Source organism: Macrobrachium nipponense, chromosome 5, assembly GCF_015104395.2.
Source record: "Macrobrachium nipponense isolate FS-2020 chromosome 5, ASM1510439v2, whole genome shotgun sequence".
NCBI lineage: Eukaryota > Metazoa > Arthropoda > Malacostraca > Decapoda > Palaemonidae > Macrobrachium > Macrobrachium nipponense.
The window spans coordinates 5,801,497-5,820,122 of NC_061107.1; the positions used below are offsets into that span (position 1 = coordinate 5,801,497).

General features: G+C 37.3%; 2 protein-coding genes across 4 annotated transcripts in view; one reads left to right on the forward strand and one right to left on the reverse strand.

Moving 5' to 3' along the window:
* Window positions 1–8,283, forward strand: part of LOC135215150 (uncharacterized) — a 115,566-nt gene extending 107,283 nt beyond the window's left edge. For all 3 annotated transcript variants that reach the window (XM_064249595.1, XM_064249594.1, XM_064249596.1), the window contains exons 2-5: window positions 1,215–1,901; window positions 2,165–2,305; window positions 3,652–3,825; window positions 7,677–8,283. In XM_064249595.1, coding sequence (XP_064105665.1) covers window positions 1,218–1,901; window positions 2,165–2,305; window positions 3,652–3,825; window positions 7,677–8,186 — 1,509 coding nt within the window. In that variant the 5' untranslated portion in view covers window positions 1,215–1,217 and the 3' untranslated portion in view covers window positions 8,187–8,283. The remainder of the gene's footprint in view (window positions 1–1,214; window positions 1,902–2,164; window positions 2,306–3,651; window positions 3,826–7,676) is intronic.
* A 3,437-nt stretch (window positions 8,284–11,720) lies between these two features.
* LOC135215149 (centaurin-gamma-1A-like) overlaps window positions 11,721–18,626 on the reverse strand; it is a gene marked incomplete at its 5' end in the record, with an annotated part of 47,920 nt that continues 41,014 nt past the window's right edge. The window contains 5 exon segments of the mRNA XM_064249593.1: window positions 11,721–15,568; window positions 15,997–16,161; window positions 17,096–17,288; window positions 17,741–17,858; window positions 18,065–18,310. Of these exon segments, the coding sequence (XP_064105663.1) occupies window positions 15,263–15,568; window positions 15,997–16,161; window positions 17,096–17,288; window positions 17,741–17,858; window positions 18,065–18,310 (1,028 nt within the window).

Below are 18,626 nucleotides of genomic sequence, written 5' to 3' on the forward strand. Positions count from 1 at the left end.
CCACTGTAGAATCCTACAGAATTATTAGAAGAGAAGGTATTCAAAAGTTTTGCAACCATTTTTAGCAAGACTAGGGTTAGTATAACCTTGACTAGGTACCACAGCTTTCATGTTTCTTTTACTGTGTGTTATAGGCCTACTTTTGTAGTCATTCATCATCATCATCATCATTATTTCAGCCTTCAAAAGTCTTTTGTAGGACGTGGGCCTTCCCTAGGACCCCAGGTTCCTCCACAGATTTCTATCCACTGTCGTTGATGTTGGTCAAGTCAGTGGTCTTCAAACTGTGGGCTATGGCCCACCAGTGGGCCATTGGCTGTTTATCAGGTGGTCCATGGACAAAAAGAAAAATAAATTTAAATTTGAATATATAAAAATAAAAGTATACTTTCTTTTATCCGGACCTATAATAATTATAAATAAATAGTATGTGTAAAAATATGGAAATATATATATTTCCTTTTTCTTATTCTATTCCAGTAATTGTTCACTAGTTAATTTTTAGATCATAAAATATTTTGAGTTTGTGGTAATATGTAGTAAAATTCCAGTTCCAGGAACCATATATATGTATTTTGAACTTATCAAATCCTATATTCTAAAACTGAAGTAGTGGGCCATGGGTATTTGGAGATATCTAAAGTAGGCCATGACCTCAAAAAACTTTAGTTGTAGCAAGCCTGTATTGAGGGGGGATGTCGAACAACCCCCCTCCCCCCCCACCCAATAAAATTTCTGAAAGTCCATACTTTCTGTGACTATCCTTTCCATTGAACTGTACTTACAAAGTAATGAATAATTGTTGTTTTTTGTCAAGTCAAAGTATGTTACATAACAACAAATAAAGTAAAATTCAAGTTATTGTTAATATAAATGATCTCAATAAGACTGAAGAAATATTCTTGAATTTCAGTGCAAACTTTCAACATTATATGTTATATTCTGTTAACCAAAGTCAGCACTACTTTGAATAACATCTAATCGGGTAGAATAGCACAGACCGCATACCCAATTTTTCTTCTTAATATATAACAAAAATAACATTTTCAATTACTTCATCTTGTACATACATATATATGCAGTGACATTTATTGAATAAAAGGTTCAGTTTTGGGAAAAACGGCCTCCCCCTCAAAAAACTCTGGGTACGAGCTTGTGTAGTAACCCCTAGGAAAGAGGGTCTTCTTACTGAACAAGGATTTCTTTCTTTTCAGAACATGGGGAACGAAAAAAGCTACTACTGTCACTCGTGTCATCGTCTGTACAGCGACACGACGAGACCACGCATCTTGAACTGCGGCCATAGTCTCTGCTGCGAATGCATAACTTACAAGATTGAAACACAGCGCCTCTCATGTCGATTATGCAGCACAAAGTTCAGGGCAACGAGTGTGACAGACATCCCGGTCAATTACAGCTTGGAAAACTGCCTCTCTGCCATCAAGAAGTTGAGATCTGGCTTGGCCCCGGAGCCACTCATCACAGAGAAAGACAGTCACAGTGTGCAGGAGTTAATCGACTATCAGAAGCAGAGCACCCAGGATCTCATTCTTTCCTCCAAGGACTTAGTGGAGGACCTGACAAAGTACCTCAATTTCTTGCACGAGAACATGAATAAGCACAAGGAAATTAGGAGGATGATTCAGAGCAGGGCCCAATTCCACATGAAAATATCCAAAAGAATGGACTCACATCAATATGATGTCATGGAAGCAAAGAAGAAGCTTGATGCTCTCACTGAAAAATTGAGTGGTGGTTTACCCAAGCTGGACAACGCTTATAGCAATGATGACGTTGCTGCTGCTATGAACTGGGTCACTGACACGTACCGGGAACTTGGCAACTGTGTAGACTCATACCGAGGGGATTATCCTAAAATTGAAATGAATCTGTATCAGAAGGTGATATTTCCATTGCATATTTTTTATTTATATATTTAGAATTTCATGCTGAATAATCCTTTATGCCTGGAGGTATTTCCTCTCATGTTGCTATGACAGTAGCCAGTCTCATTTATTATAAAATGTCATGATTGCTAATATATTTTTTCAACATGATGCGCTAGAGAACTTTATAGAATTTTCTTCATTCATTAAAGATTCATGTTATGTGTTTAATGTTTTTAACAATATGCATTAGAGAACATAATCATTTTTTCCAACAGTTGCTGATGATGTCCATGAACGTATTATATATGGAAGATTTTGAGTCTGTAAAAGAAGACATGTGCATGCACCAATGTCCCTTCGTTGATCCCAGCATTATGGCTAAGCTCAACATGTGCATCATAGAGGGTTTTGTCACAGTAAGTACTTGAAGCACCTGCCTTGCAGTTTCCATTTAAAGAAAGTATCCCATGAAACATTCAGCAGTGGCAAACTGCCTTCTCAACAAAGATAATTTTGAGTTTATATTACATGAACGTAGATTTGATGTTTGGAAGGAATAGCTGATAAATAAACTAGAAAAATCTTTGAGTTTTCTGTTGCATTGTTGGAGCGTGAGATACTTTGCAGTAGTACCTGAATTGCTGCCTTAAACAGCCACAATGAATCTAATCAGTTACGAGCAACAATGAAAGTTTACATTGAGGAAACCACTTTTGGAAGATTATGTCTGTACATGGGAGAATCTGGCCCAGAAGTCTACCTAAGATTGTACCAGTATTTCAGAACATAAAGAATTGCATCCCATCTTTATAGAATGTTAACTGATGCAACGGATATTCATTTTCACCATCAGTTTTCATTTATCACTTTCTTAATTATATTTGTATATAAAGCACAATTGCATCCTGTTGTAGGATCAGCTTATTGGCTACAGTGTGTTATGGTCACAGAGCAAACTCCTTTCTTTTCTCATATTAGATGTTCATGTGATGATCTTCCTTTGACCTGGCAGCCTACATTTCTTCAACCCTAGTTGGAATGATAGAAATACAGGCAGTCCCCCGGCTTACGACGTTTCGAGGTTACGGCGCTTTTCAGTTATATTCATCAGAAATTATTTCCAGGTTTACGACGCTGACCTGATGAAAGAAATATGACTCCATAAATGCAAAATAATCAATATTTGAAGTTTTTTTTATTAAAAATTACAATAAAAATGCAGTTAACATAGTTTATAATACAGCCAAAATATTAAAAGTAAGGTTTTCTTAGGATTTTTCACGATTTGCGTTTTACAACGCATCTCCAAAACAGAACACCCGTTGTAAGGCAGGGACTGGCTGTACGTATATCTTAAATTATTTGATCCATTATTTCATCAACCTCCTGTGTGGGTTCTCCTAGATCACTAGATATTCCATTTATTAACAGTAGTCAGTTCAAGGAACTGTGCTTATTTTTATTATTTGAACAAAAAATAAATAGAATTCAAAAGCTTTAAAACCTTAGCATGTAATGTTTATTGTATGTAGTAGTACTGCTTTCTGTATTTCCTGTTATCTTCTGTAATTTCTTTCAAATGAACACCACATTCTTTGGAAGCTTGAATTTCAAATCTATGAGTTTTTCATATGAATAGGGTTCATCTTCTGAATAATGATAATAAAAAGAAAATGACTGCAAAACCAGTAATTTTATGTCCAATACTTTTTTATATAGGTTATATTTTAACTTTTACCCTAGTGATTGTTTGTATCAACAGGTGGACAACTTTAAATCAAATGTGGAGACATGGAAGGAGAGGATATGGAAGTTGATTGCAGCATCCTGGGATAATGGACAAATGAGGGTGGCATACCTCAGTAAGGATGAAGACAAAATCTACTTGAATTGCTTGTCAGAAAGCTTTTCATGTTGTGAGAAGTATGTAATAAAGGTAAGTTTGTTAACATAGGTCCCCCATCGTGAGTTAGTGCTGTCAGTGCACTGTAGACATTACTTAAGATTCTCTGCAGTGGCCATTCAGCCCCTAGCTGCAATTCCTTTTTATCCCTTCTACTGTATCTCTATTCATATTGTCTTTCTTCCATCTTGCTTTCCACCTTCTAACAATTGTTTCATAGTGTAATTGTGAGGTTTTACTGCTGTTACACCTTGAAAACCTTTTTTACTCTCAATTTCCCCTTGAGCATTGAATGACCTCGTAAGTCCTAGTGCTTCGCCTTTGATTTAAATTTCAATTTAAGTAGCTTACCAAGTAATTGTGTACATAGCTATTGGTTTTCAACCACAGCAGCTTAAAAATTCAAAATTTGCAGTAGTGCTCTGTGTAGGTGACAAGCCCCGGCCACTTTCAGGGACCGGGAGGAACAAGTTAGCAAGAGCTTCAATTAGTTTTCTGCCGGCTCCCTGACTAACATCGGGTTTTGTTATGGACTTCAATCATTGGTTATTTGGTTAGCTTTGGTTAACAATAGTTATAACCTTTTTTTTTATTACAATGTCAGATTCTAGCTCTTCAAGCATTCACTTCTGTATAGGACTAGATTAACAAAGTGGTTTTATGATTCACAATAAGTCCCATTTGGACAAATTTGCAAGAGATAGGACAAGGAAGGCGGCTGCTAGACCTGAGAATAGAGCTAGTGTAGAGTCCACGCCTTTACCTAGTCTTGTAGAAGATAGATCTATTCCTTCTTCTCCTACTTTACCAGATACTATACCAGGTTCCCATGCTTCTCGTCTTGATGCCATTGCCAGCCTCAAATCAAGGTGTGACCAGAAATTTGGTTTGTTAGCCAATGGTATGGTGATGGAAATGGGGTCTTCCATCAGAGCTCTTATGGAGCAAATGACAAAGAATGTGCAAAGTGATAGTGCTGTGAAAAATGATGGTTGTGCGTGATGAGGAGGTGGCTGCTCATCCCACCAGTGCTCCTAGACAAAAGTCCCTGTTTCGCTCCCCACGCACCAGGGAGAAGACATACCGGAGGTCCAAGGGGGCTGATGGGGTTTGCCCACAGGCAGTCGTCCCCTCCGTCAAGCCTATTGTACGTTTCCAGCCTGCAACAAAGCGCCACTGGAAAGGCGTCTCAGTGTGTGGGCATCAACTTTCTTCGGAGTTGGAGGATTCCAGCCTTGGCAAGAAGTGCCTGTACCACTACCCAACTTTGTCACATCTGCTTAGGAGGCACACCACTGATGCGGACTGCTCCCCTCCCCCTGTCAAGAGGTACAGGGAGGCCAGCCATACCCCGCAGCCCTCCTGCAGTTTTATAGATCCACCTGCCTCCACTTCAGCTTGTCCTCATTCTTCTTGAGACAGCCCAGAGCACTTCTCACCTCTTGAACGCCCTTTTTTGGTGTCCCAGCAACCAAGGCAGCTGTCACCGTCCTTGAAGATCTTATATGCCACTGAGTGCCCATCTACTTACAAACATTATGGGCCCGCTTGCTCGTGTCAGGCTCATCAGAGCTGCCTCTTTTCTCAATGGGTATTTTGAATAAGAGAGAGTTGTGGTGTTCATTCACCTCAAATGGGTACATCATGACCCAGAAGTCAGCCTTCCTTTTCTCACCTCTAGACAAGTCACATCTCTTCCCACAAGCCACAGTGAAAGAGATCTTATCAGACTTACAGAAAAAGTCTACTAACAATCTGCTTACACAGTCCGCCAAGCAACTGAGAACCCGCTGCATTCATATGTAAGTCGTTCTCTCCCTTACAACCTCTGCCTTTTCGCAGGGGAAAGCAAAAGCCTCAGCCAAGACCTCACTACAATTTATGACCCCCTTCGAGGTCCATTAGGAGCCATCCTTTGAACCTTCTTCAAGAAATGAAAGTTGTCCTTCGCGGCCTGGTGGGAGCCAGACTGCTCCTGTTTTGGATGGAATGAGTACGCAGAGGAACGGAACCTTGGGTTGTTAAGATACTGAAGGAGGGTTATTCCATCCCATTCAAGAAAACTTCTCCTTTAACATCTCCGATCACACTGACTGCGTACTCAGAAGGCTCCAAGAGGTTTTTGCCCAAGAGGCTTTTTGCCCATTCTCGGGGGATCGAATCACTTCTTCTCAAAGGTGCTGTGGTAGAAGTCCAGAATTGATGCTCAGAGGGTTTTAACATCCATCTTTTTGTGGTCCCCAAGGCTTCAGGGGCTGGAGACCCATTCTGGATGTCAGCACCCGAAATTTGCTTGTTGTAAAGACAAGGTTTCATATGGAGACAGTCCATTCAGTCATGTCTTCTCTACAACAGGCAGACTGGATGATCACATTGGATATGCAGGATGCTTACTTCCATGTCCCCATACATCCGAACTCAAGGAAGTTCCAGTTTCAGGGCAGGGTCCTCTAGTTTCAGGCCGAAGCACCACAAGTGTTTACCTAATGCTCTCACTGGGGAAGTGGCCACATCTCGGAATAAACATCAGCCTGTACATATTTAGATGACTGGCTCACCCTGTACATATTTAGACGACTGGTTTCTCCATGCCCCATCGTAGGAGAAGAATGTGCAAGGAAAGATCTCCATCTGACACAGGAGTTGGGCATTTTGAGCATCTAGAAGAAATCCTTAATGACATCTACTTGGGGATGATCCAGAACTCTCCAGACTCCTTCCTACAGCCTACAGACTGTCTGACACTTGCTCTCCCTTTTATCCTGCTCAACAGTCCAGCCTACGGAGAACTTTCTTCATTACAAAGTTCCCACTAATGTAGGGTCGACCCTTGGCTTCACCACCATCCCCACTACAGGTTAAGATGAGCACCAAATAGAGGCAGTATCCACCTGTAGCAACTCTCTTAACAGGTAAGGAAACAACAAGCATTTGTTCATTGCTAGCAACTTTCCTTTTTCAGATTCATTACTTTCCTTAATGTTTTGGAATAGAATCTGTCCATGTATCCCACCTCCCTTCATTGTTTGTTTGTATGGTGTTTTTACGTCGCATGGAACCAGTGGTTATTCAGCAACGGGACCAACGGCTTTACGTGACATCACAACCACGTCGAGAGTGAACTTGTATCACCAGAAATACACATCTCTAACACCTCAGTAGAATGCCCGAGAATCGAACTTGCGGCCACCGAGGTGGTACGCCAACACCATACCGACCACGCCACTGAGGCACTCCTCCCTTCATTGTGGAATCAACTACGTAATTACTTGGGAAGTTACTTATATAAAAATGATATTTTTATCAAAAAGTTTTATATATACTTACCAAGTAATTATATGGTCGGCACCCTCCCTCTTCCCCTCACATGGACTTGGGGGCACAAACAAATTTAAGCTCTTTACAAATTTGTTCCTTCCAGTCCATGAAAGTGGGCGGGGGCTTGTCACCTACACAAAGCAATACAAGCACTACCAAGAATTTTGAATTTTTAGGCTGACATGGTTGAAAACTGATAGCTATGGAATTACTTAGTAAGTATGTATAAAGCTTTATTTTATCGTTTAGTGAGTATGTATAAAGCTTTATTTTATCGTATTTCATTCCAGATTTTAAGAAATTTAATTTGTTTTAAAATTTAATGTCGATATTCAAGAGATGTTTATACAAATTATATTTTCACTTTGAAGTCACTAAGTTTATTTTATAATCATAGTTTGATTTCTTCTGCACCATATGCTATTTTGTTTATGTTTGGTATAAGTAACTTAGCCATATTGGTAACAAAGTATTTCTGCTTACACCATTCCTAGTAGATCTTAAGATCATAAGGAATTGTTTGTTTACTCATTATGAAGACATCTGAGATTCCCATTTATTTCCAGCACAAGGATATTCTCACTTGTGTGAAGAGTGACCCAACAGTTGTGTTTTTGGAGTTAGCCTGGGACAACGTAAGAAAAGGAATAATTCGCATTTTAATCGAAATGTATTCCGACACACCCATGGCCCAGCATTTCAAGGGACTCTGCACTGGGGAACTAGGACCCACTTTCTTGAAAAAGAAGCTCAACAATGTTGTTTACCCAAATAGCGTAACGGAAAGGATAATTAGTGGACCTTGCAAGGGTAGCTTTTTCCACGGCGACATATCACAGGATACGCTGGGCTTCAACAGTGCCGTGTACAAACGTCAGGCCAACCAAGGGATTGTCTGGATGGACACCAATCTATCTTTCTCCATTCTTACTGGTGTAGGTCGAGGTTGCATGTATAATAACGTCTTTGGACGAGTGACGGATGGCCTCGACTTGCTCATAGATGCTGCTGAATATATCAGGAAAGGACTCGGCAAGGTTGAAATATTCAACAGTGGTGTCGTGTTGGAAATCTAAAACTAGTCTGTTCAGTTTTATTTTTATTTTTATTTTTACTCCACTGTTTGAGACTTAAGGTAATGTTTTTTATTTTATTAAAGATTTTTAATTGTAATTAAGATGCAATTTTTTACTCCATGTGGTTATGACTTGTCAATTAAGTCTCTCTCTGTCGTTCACTATCTGCTAAGTAAAGAACAGTAAGTCATGAATTTTGCCTTTATTTATGTATTCAGGATAGAGGAAGAGATTTTTGATGCCCAAACTGCACTAAAAGAACCAATAGAGAAGAGAGGTTGTTTCAGAATCATGTGATACATAGTATAGAAGTAGTAGGCTACAGCAATTCCATTACCTTGGGACCACACTGGACTCTGAAGCAGAAGTTGCGAGAAGAGTAGAGAGTAGCTGCAGAATAGACAAAATGGAGGGATAATATGTAGCTAGATTGTAGGTAAATAAAAAATATCCCAGTGATAGGAGATCAGCACCCTAGGATAGGTGAGGTTTAGGGAAGGTCAGGTTAGGATGCATCACTGATGAAATATATCTTTGATTTCCTTTTATTGTGTCTGTAGCCTGCAGATAAAATGCAAGCCACTTTTTTCCACTTTACTATATCCTGTAGATCATATAGCTAATGCTTTGCATACAATCATTTTCAGTTCTTTCATCTGTATTCCAGTCTTCCATATTTAAAATATTTCCAAGACGTCACTTTTGAATCTGTTATTAACAACAGGTCAAGTGTTTACAGTAACTCTGTGCTAAACCCTTTTCTGATTCTATCTCTGTCAATAATTAGTTCAATTACTTGAGCTTTACCACAATCTTACTAGCTTATTTTACATTTCTCATTTATGAGTATCTGTGCATAGTTAACTTCTTGATGAAGTAAATTTCTATTCTTATGACTTGCTTATGTCTTCACTAACTTTTCCAATATGTTGACCCAAAACATTGTCTTTTTTCCTGCCCCTTTTGCATTGACATCTTGCTTCCATTACCCCAGTTTTATGGCATTCCAATTCTATTCCACCCAAATCTTAGCATTTGCATCCTTTTCCCTAATTATCATCCAAGTTTTAGTTAATTCTGGGTAGCCTAAATTACCATAGTTTAACCACACCTCAGACTTAATGAATTTAGCTAGTAGTGCTGGCCCAAGGGACTTATGTTTTTCATTTTAAAGTTTAAATTTTGTTGATTAAATAACAGCATTTTAAAAATTGTATAACTCCGTTATAATTGAAAATGGTGGAGATTCTGACAAATTCTGAACAGATTTATTTCCAAAACTATATTTGTGGTCAATATATTTTGGACATTCACACCAAAAAATTTTAACTTCTACTGTTACTTTTTCTTTACATTGTGTACATAACAGGATGGCATCATGTAAGGCTATTCATCACAACAAAATAGTACCCAGGTTCCAAATGAGTGACCAAGGGTCCAAACAAGTGACCAATTCTAATGGGTATGTGGCATTTTCAGGTGTTAAATAATAATTATTTTAAATTATTTTATTGAGTCTGCTTTTACGTAAAAAAGATTAGAGATGCAAGTTCTTTCCGCTCATCTCTGTCCTGTGCTTTCTATTAGAACTCCCATCTAGTCTATGTGTTCCTCTGTTGCATTCAATAATCACTTGACATGAATGACCAGTCATAGAGTCATAGTAGTTAGGCTTGGCTTGCAACGTACGCCAATATACGTAATTTTTTCACATTCACATAGTCATCTCCCATTACTGTGTATTGGTTTTAAGTTATACAGTATGTTAATAAAAAAAAACTTATAAACTTGTAATTATAAAGAATTGATAGGAGATTAATTTCACTACTGTACAGTATTTATAATTTATAACTTTGGAAATTATCTCCAAAATGTGCTTTTGTTAAGTTTACTAATGACATTGTCATTTTAATAGTTTCATAATTAGCATTAATTTTGCTGCGGTTGTTGCATCAGCAGAGTTTACTTTGTATTGAAAGTTTTCTGTTTTTTCTAATAATTTCTCTCTGTAAGGGAAAGATCACATAATTGTCCTATATTCATTTAAAGGGTAAGTAATAGATACAGGAACTAATACCTGTATAAGAACACTATTGTATGCAGTGGAATTTTAAAATACAGCTGTTGACATTTCATTGCAGATCTACATAGTTTGGTCTTGACGAAAGTCTGAGATGAACTGAATTGAAAAGCACTGTCATATTAATTATGTGGAGGTGGAAGGCATGGATTATGTTCTAATCCTACATGGCTGGGGCTGGCTCTTTCGCATTCACTGTTAATTGGCTGGCTCCTCTTCCACGTGAACCAGGCAACTGACTATGAAGGGCTGTGATGTCAATGACTGTATGACAGGGGGGATGGTTTAGGGTAATCTTCAGGGCATCTTGTTTGGAGTTCTTGTTAATGACATCATTCTCTTGAAATGTAGCCGTTACTGTAACAGGTTTTTTTTATGTTCGTAGGCAAAATGAAAGGCTCTGGTGTTAAATTGAAGAAGGAGAGCTCATAGAATGCACAGGCTGCGGCTATCCTGTGTATTGTTGATGACACTTATTAGTTATCAAGACTTGACATGTCAATCTGATGTTCTGCTGATTGTCATAGTACCTTCTGATGGTGCCTTTTTGAACAAGACATGAAATCCTCTTGAGAGACACCATGGTCACCTGATTATAGGTGCGCAGCAGGCATCCCAGACATGACGTGTCTGAGGATGTTCAGAGTGTTCACATTGGGATGATCACGATGTCTCTCCAAAAGGAGTGTGTCACATTCAAGATGCCATCAGAAGGCACTATATGACCAGCACAATCTTCGACTAGCCTATCAAGACTTGACACCAAATAAGTGTCATCGACAGTAGCTACCTACGCATTCTAGAAGCCTTCCCTGTTTTAAAAGAAAAGTCCTCCTTCAAGGTAACACAGGAGCCATTCTTTCATACAAAATCGGGAAACCTGAAGAACAGAACTAGACCAGATTACCCTGATCCAACACTAAAGAGGTCATCAGGATATCAGCAAAGGATCATTGCCCTTCATAATCAGTTACCAGGTTCACTTGGAAGAGGTGCCAGCCAATTACCAATGAGCACCCAAGAAACACCCATGTATGACTAGAATTTACTGCAAGTCTGCCACTTCTGCAAAGTACAACCAAAAACTTCTTTTTAAATTCAGTACATCTCTTGACTCCCATGGAGACCATGCTGTGTTGAACTGCACTGAAATGTTAACAGTCACATTTCATACATATTTGCATATGTAGCCTACTTTAAGAGTACATGTATTTTATTAAAATGAAAATGTTCCTGAAGTTATCTATTACCTTCTCTTTTGTGGAATAAAGACAGGACAATTATTACATGCTCTTTTCCTTACAGAAGAAGGGCTTGCTACAAAAACAGAGAAACATTGTAAAGTGTTATTTTCCCATGACTGCAAGACAACCAGTCATGACCAACTACATCCACATTGCTTGTAAAGTCGCCTTCGTTCCTTACACAATTAGCCTGGGGAAATAAAGTATTACTATTAACATTTCCTTTATTGATAAATTTAAAATAAATACCAGTTACCATTTAAGGAATTTGCGTCCATGTGTCCACTTGTCTTTCATTAATAAAAAAAAATATATATATAATAATCAGCAAAGGCATCCAAGCTTATATGGATTTCAAAACAAATTTTTTACCAATGTTGAACTTTCATTTTGTAAATATGAATAAGATTTTAATTCCTGGGAATAATAAACTTCAAAGGCATATTATTACATTAGCTGCTGGGGTTTATACCTCATTAGACCCACCTTTATACAAATTCATCACACTATATTAAACAAAGTAGAAAAAATTTCCACAAAGAACTTGTAAACTCTAAATTTAACACGTACGAATAATTACCAAATTATTTATATCACACACTTGTTCACATACAAATTGTGTTCTATAGTATGTGTTTAGCTTAATACAGTCAGTACTACAATGAAAGGGAAGAGTATTTTACTAAACATTGTTTCTCAAAGTAAATACAAGTGCTTGAAAGATCATACTCGTCCCAAAATTGGCCTGGAAGTACACTTAGCTGTACAGTACTGCGAAATGTACTAAATTATTTTGCAAAACAAGTTCATTTAAAGTATAATTTCTGCAAATACAAAAGCAAAATAACCTAAGGTAATTTTAAATGTAATTTTGATAAATCAAAAATGTAAAGGACTTTTAATACAGGGGGTAATCTTTAAAACATTAACAGCAGGTTTTATATAAATTCCCAAATTATAAATAAACTGACATTACACATCAAACTGCACTCCTCATCTGCAATTCCCAGGAATATACAGAGCTGCAACTTATAGAAAATATGCGTAACAGAATACTGTGCTAATCAACAACAACAAATGAAAAAAATAATAATAAAAAAAAGAGAGTATTTTGAGAAAGATGAGTACCTGCAGCTAATGACCGCAAAACACAGCAATTACAGCTCGTCCTATAGCATCGTATTGGCTACACTTTGTAACTATTTTGTCACCTCGAATAACAGTCAAGAATGCAAACAGCAGCTGCAACAGTTTTGCAAACAAAAACATGATGTAATTCTGAAGAAAGAGAGAAGGAAAAAGATATAAAATGTTAAAACTAAAAGATCAGGTTACTTAAAATGAAGGTGTGTGTACATTAGCTGATGATATAAATACCTGAGCACTACTGCTTCCTACTGTTTGTTATTTGCAACAGAGATCCCTCATGCCTATACGTATATGATAATTGTTATCTTTGAAGTATTTCAGGATCCAAAGCTGTTAACTTTTTCATTAAAGCATTTATGAGCTAATGTATTCATAAAAATTATTCTGAAAAATAAATGTATTAATAAAAAGTAAATATACTTCAAAATATCATTTGCAGGACTGGATGATAATAACCATGATAAATCACCACGTCTCCCGAGTTAAAGTTAGAAGCTACCATATCTGCCAATCAAAATATAAGCATGAATAAACAAAACTGCATTATGATAAATATGTTGACACCATAAGAATATTCTCACCCCTGAAAAGTATATATGTTCATCATACACACAATAACTCATACAAGTACTTGAACAAATCTTCCTTGGCAACAAACTATGACAATAAAATTGGAAATACATCACCAGTCCTATGTTGGCCCACTATGAATGATAAAATTGAAAAAAAAAATGTCCGAACGTTTAAGTAAGCTCATTTCATTAATCATTGCCTCTACATTCTTTAAACTACCAATGTCTATTATTAGTTAAGCACCTTCTCGAGTGTATTTTAGTCAGAAATTGCAGAATAAGAGCTGCCAAGTCTCCAAAACCCTACCAAAAAAATTAGGCAGTTTAAATAGAAAATAAGTGCAACTCAAAGATAGACTACTGAGATTACAGTATGAGTTAATGTCACACTACTAGTCACTGTTTTGCTAATGCTGTTGTAATTATTCCAAAAAAGCAGTAATCTAGGTGACCATGAATGAACTTTAATTTGAATAAGAGGAAGAATTGGGTTTAACGTACAGCAACTAACAAACTTATCTTGTGATTTACAGCCTGGTAGGCCACTGCCTCAATGCAAGATATGGAAAGGACTTTGGACTTAAGGCTTGAGTATATATACGCCAACAGAAAACAGGGTCAAGGCAGGCGGATGACAGGCAAGAGAAAAATTAAAATTAAACAATATCTTCAGTAACCCTTGAGATGATGCAGACAAACTTTTTATCAAAATAGTTACATAGCAAAAGGGAGGGCAAAAATAATATCTACACCTTTTGTTAATTTCTTAACTACCGTAATCCAGGTTCGGTGACTACTCAATGCATTCTGGTGCCTCATATACAGGTGTAATCAATTGTACCTTACACTCACTTCCAATTCAAATTACTAGGCATTTGAAGAAACCAGAAAATGAAGACAGTAAACACTGAAAAGATTTATAATTTCTGGTCAACACTTAATGCATCAATAAGTGCCACTGACTGTAATTGTGAGGGTGTATAGAGACACAGAGGAGGTTACGTCATAATATATAAAAGGCTCGAGTGTAAAATGTCTCCTACTCTTAGGCCACAATAAAAAGAGTAGCATTTTGAAGACTAAGTAACACAAATCTACGGAAGAAGAACTTATAAACATTCACTTTATATTTACAAATATACAATGACTATGATGATGAATTCAGAAACAAGATTTGTACACAAATGTTCTCCAATGCTTATACGCTACAAGCAAAGTAAAGAACACCACACCAGCGCCAAATCTGCCAAAGCTTCCTCTTCTGGCATTTCACCGCTGATGCGATGTTGTTGATGCAAACACATACTGTACATAAACCATACCTCTCCTCCAAAGGATGACAATCCAGCTACCTTCACCGATGACTTACAGAGACTCGAGTGCCTGGACTCCTGTCGAACCCTACTCCGTCCGGAGTTCATGCAGTGCGGGCATGTGTATCAAAAAGACGTCTCGAGCCTTGCCACAATTACTTGAGCTCTTGATTACAACTATGGCTACTACAACTATAACTACAACTAAAGGGATGTACAGTACATAAACTTTGGCTTGATCCACTTCTGTCTTGAGCAGGATATTCAGCAAATTATAATAGAAGGAAGTGCAATCCAAATTTTAAAAAAAAGAAGGACTATGCTGACTGAAAATAAAGAGCTATACTTTATCTGTATAAATAAATGTTTATAATTGTACTAAATAAAAAAAATTGCTGTACAGGTAATATATATCTATATAAAGTTATGTTCATACAGTGCAAAGAAGGTTCCACAGAGAGATACCCTTGCCTTCGGTTTGCACGGTCCTCCTATTTTAATCTGGTTAACAATCATTCCATCCCTACATAAAATCTAATAATTCTCACTCGCATTCAGCCTTTGGTACATTCTTTTATGTATATGGATTTGTTTATAATATATCTATATATATATTTTATATATATATATTTATATATATACAACCATGCCTTACAATAAGGAAGGGGAGGGGGTGAAATATAATTTCAATAACATTATTCTTGAATATAAATAGTATTTATATGACACTAGCTTGTAGTTTATCTAGTATTTCTGGTTTGCGACTTATGGACCCTTTCCGCCGAGGTAACGTGGAAGGTTGTGAGGTAAGTGGCAGTGTTGAAGTCGAATGAGAGGACAGGGAGGGCCCACCCAGGGGAGTGTGGGGAGTCAGAGGAGGCTTGGGGTGTCCAGCGACGCCGCTCCCGTCCGACGGGCAGCCATTTTGTATTAGAAGGTCAATGACTTCTTTGTCTCCCGCACTACGGGCGTAGAAAAGACACGATCTTCCCTCAGCATCACAGGTCTTGACATTAGCATTATACTGAAAGGGAATTGATGCTGATATTACAAAACAGGACAGTTCATCATAGGCTTAAACCTTAATGACATACACAAAAACTTATATTTGCTATTTTAGAAACTTCCTTAACTTGCACATGAATTAAAATGTATGTACACAATAAAAGATTGTAATTAGAGACAAAAGTTTAGAACTGGGTTACAAAATTTAGGCCAAAGGCCAAGCGCTGGGACTTATGAGATCATCCAGCTCTGAAAGGGAAACAACGTAAAGAAGGTTTGAAAGGTGTAATGGGAGGAAAACCTCCCGTTACACCATTCAAACTAAGAAACAAGTGTTGTGAGAAGATACAAAGTTACATAAGAAAAAGAATATGAACGGAAGGGTCGAAGGAACGCAGCCAAGAACCTTACAATGCACCCTACGGGAGACAAAAGTTTGAAACTTACCCATAATAAGAGCTGAACACAAGGCAGAGATGGAACAGCAGCTGCAAGGTGAAGAGGGGTTCTCAAGTCACGATGAGGTGCTATGGGGCTGTTGACTGCCTCTCCAGCATGGGGCAATAAGGCTGATAATCTCTGCACGTCTCCCCGGCAGACACAGTCAACAAGCTGGAAAAACAAAACTAAATTGCCATCTACATCTTACAAATACCTCTACACTATTACTCAGGAACTGTAAAAAATTATTCATACAATTCTATGTTCTTTAACACATACAAATGATGCATATAACAAGAACTCTAAACCTGTTTTCTATTATGAAGTGAAAAAATTCCTCAAGGTTACATCAGCTGTATACAGTAGCTTACTTTCTTTCTTTAAATGCACTGAGAAGGAAGGACACAAGACTTAACAGATATTGCAATACTTTAACACCTCTGAAATGCATGGTATACCTGTAACATAGGTGTTCTGTTACTTCTAGCACTATCTGTGATTCTTACAAGATCTACAATGTCTAAACAGCATCCTTTCTGCCTCAACAAAGATTACAGGGAAACAAATCCAGCTTTCACTTTCCATTCCTCTTTTTATCACTACTATATTTCTCCCCCTTAGCCTTCTCTTACCCAAGGCAAGTTCAACCTGAAAGGGTACTAATTTGATAATGACGGTGATCCACCAGGAATCAGAGTGCTTGACACATGCAATAGTAGAACTATTGGGAGCAGTTTAATGCTTCAGTTTTAGCTGTTTTCACACCATAATAAATACTGCTTGGACAAAACAGACCTACTAGTACATACATGACTTTATATACAACTGAAAATAAGTTTGGATATAACTATACTGTGCTGTGGACTCGACATAAAAACGGAAAGCATTCCTTGCCAAGTGCTAACATCAAAACTGTGCATGTCAAGGACATCCCAATAAAATGTGGTGCACATACATGTGTATATACCATATAAGTATGGCACAAGGCTATATTTATATGTACTTCATACTTTTTTGCATCAAACTCCTTGGCAAACAAGAAGTTAAAGTTGCATAATTAACTTAAACTATACTGTATATTTGTACAAAAAATGAAACAACATACTTGTTCTTGTATGGAGATTCCTGATTGTGGAAGAGCAATAAATTCTTTCAATTCATATTTAGCTCTTATCCACCTTTCTTTTTCTTCACGACTAGAACGTGGATTTGGTTTCGTCTGACCACGTAAGTTTGCCTCCCACGTTGCATTCACCAATTCGTTACCCAACGACATCATGACGGCTAATGGTCCAGGCCTGCAAGAAATGTCAAGACATTTATTAACTGTTAACTAAACAAACAATGCTGTATATCAAAATCCATGCAGGGTTTCTTTTCAGAACAGCAGCAAAAAGCGCCTGTGTCTTCTAATCATACAAGGACGAGTAGTTAATCATCCCTAATCCTTCAATTACACTATATGCTAATCCATATTTTTTTGGCTTATTCCCTAAGTTGACTTTATTTTGTATAAAATGAGCTTCAAATCCTGCATAAATTCCCATGGCATCAACCTAAAGTGATTAGAACTCCCTTTAGGTGCACAAATTTCAATAGTATCACAAACAAGCAACCAGAATACTTTCTGCCTGAACTATAAATATCAGAGGTGTAATCAGCATGAAATCTTGACCATAACTGTTTCAGTTATGAAAAATACTGTAACAACTACTATCTTCACTAAGAAATATTAATTTTGTGTACTTACGGCCATTCATCAAGATCCAAAGACCGCACTTTAGAAATGTGAGAGCCAAGGTTTCTGTGAATACCAGAACATTCAATGCACATCAACACTCCCAGGTTGATACTAGCCCACTCTGGATCTGAAGGACAAAATATTGTGATTGTAAATCATCGTATTACTCTCTTGCTACGGAATTCACAATGTCATGATTACTGTAAATTGCTGTAAGTTAAAATCCTAAAATCATATGAATTAAATTGTATTAATTTGTAAAAGGACAAAAATGTAAACACTGTGTTCAGGTGTTCAAAAGTCTTTGTTTTCACCTTTCAGAATAGTACTTACTTGGAGCATCACAATCTACACAGTTCGTGTTCCCAGGAACCTGGTTTTTAATGGCTAAAATTGTCTGAGGGTCAATGGAGAGCGTCTGTCTCGCTTTGCTTTTATTGGATTCGTTCCCCTGTAAGGACGACAGAATCTGCTGTTCAATGGCCGTCACCCACTCATCCCTCTCCTCTTGACTGACGGCTTCAAAAAGCCACTGTTTATTGTCTAATGAAACAAGGCTAAACTCGTACCCTTCTGAATCTGAAAAACAGGTACAATTTTCAGTATATTTATTAATTGTTCGTCAAATTCAATTTTCAGTATATTTATTAATTGTTCGTCAAATGTACAAAACATGCCAAAAAGAAATAAACTTAATTATATATAAAATTTTGCTGAGAAAATGCCACACCCAATCTTTAACTTATGACAACCAGGACATCACTCACTTCAGTATCTAGTACATTTATAGGAATACGTAAATTGTCCAAATGTAATATACTATATTTTATTACATTCTAATTTCAGTTTATTAAAAGTTAGACAACTACTAACCTTGAAAAACACTAAAGAATGA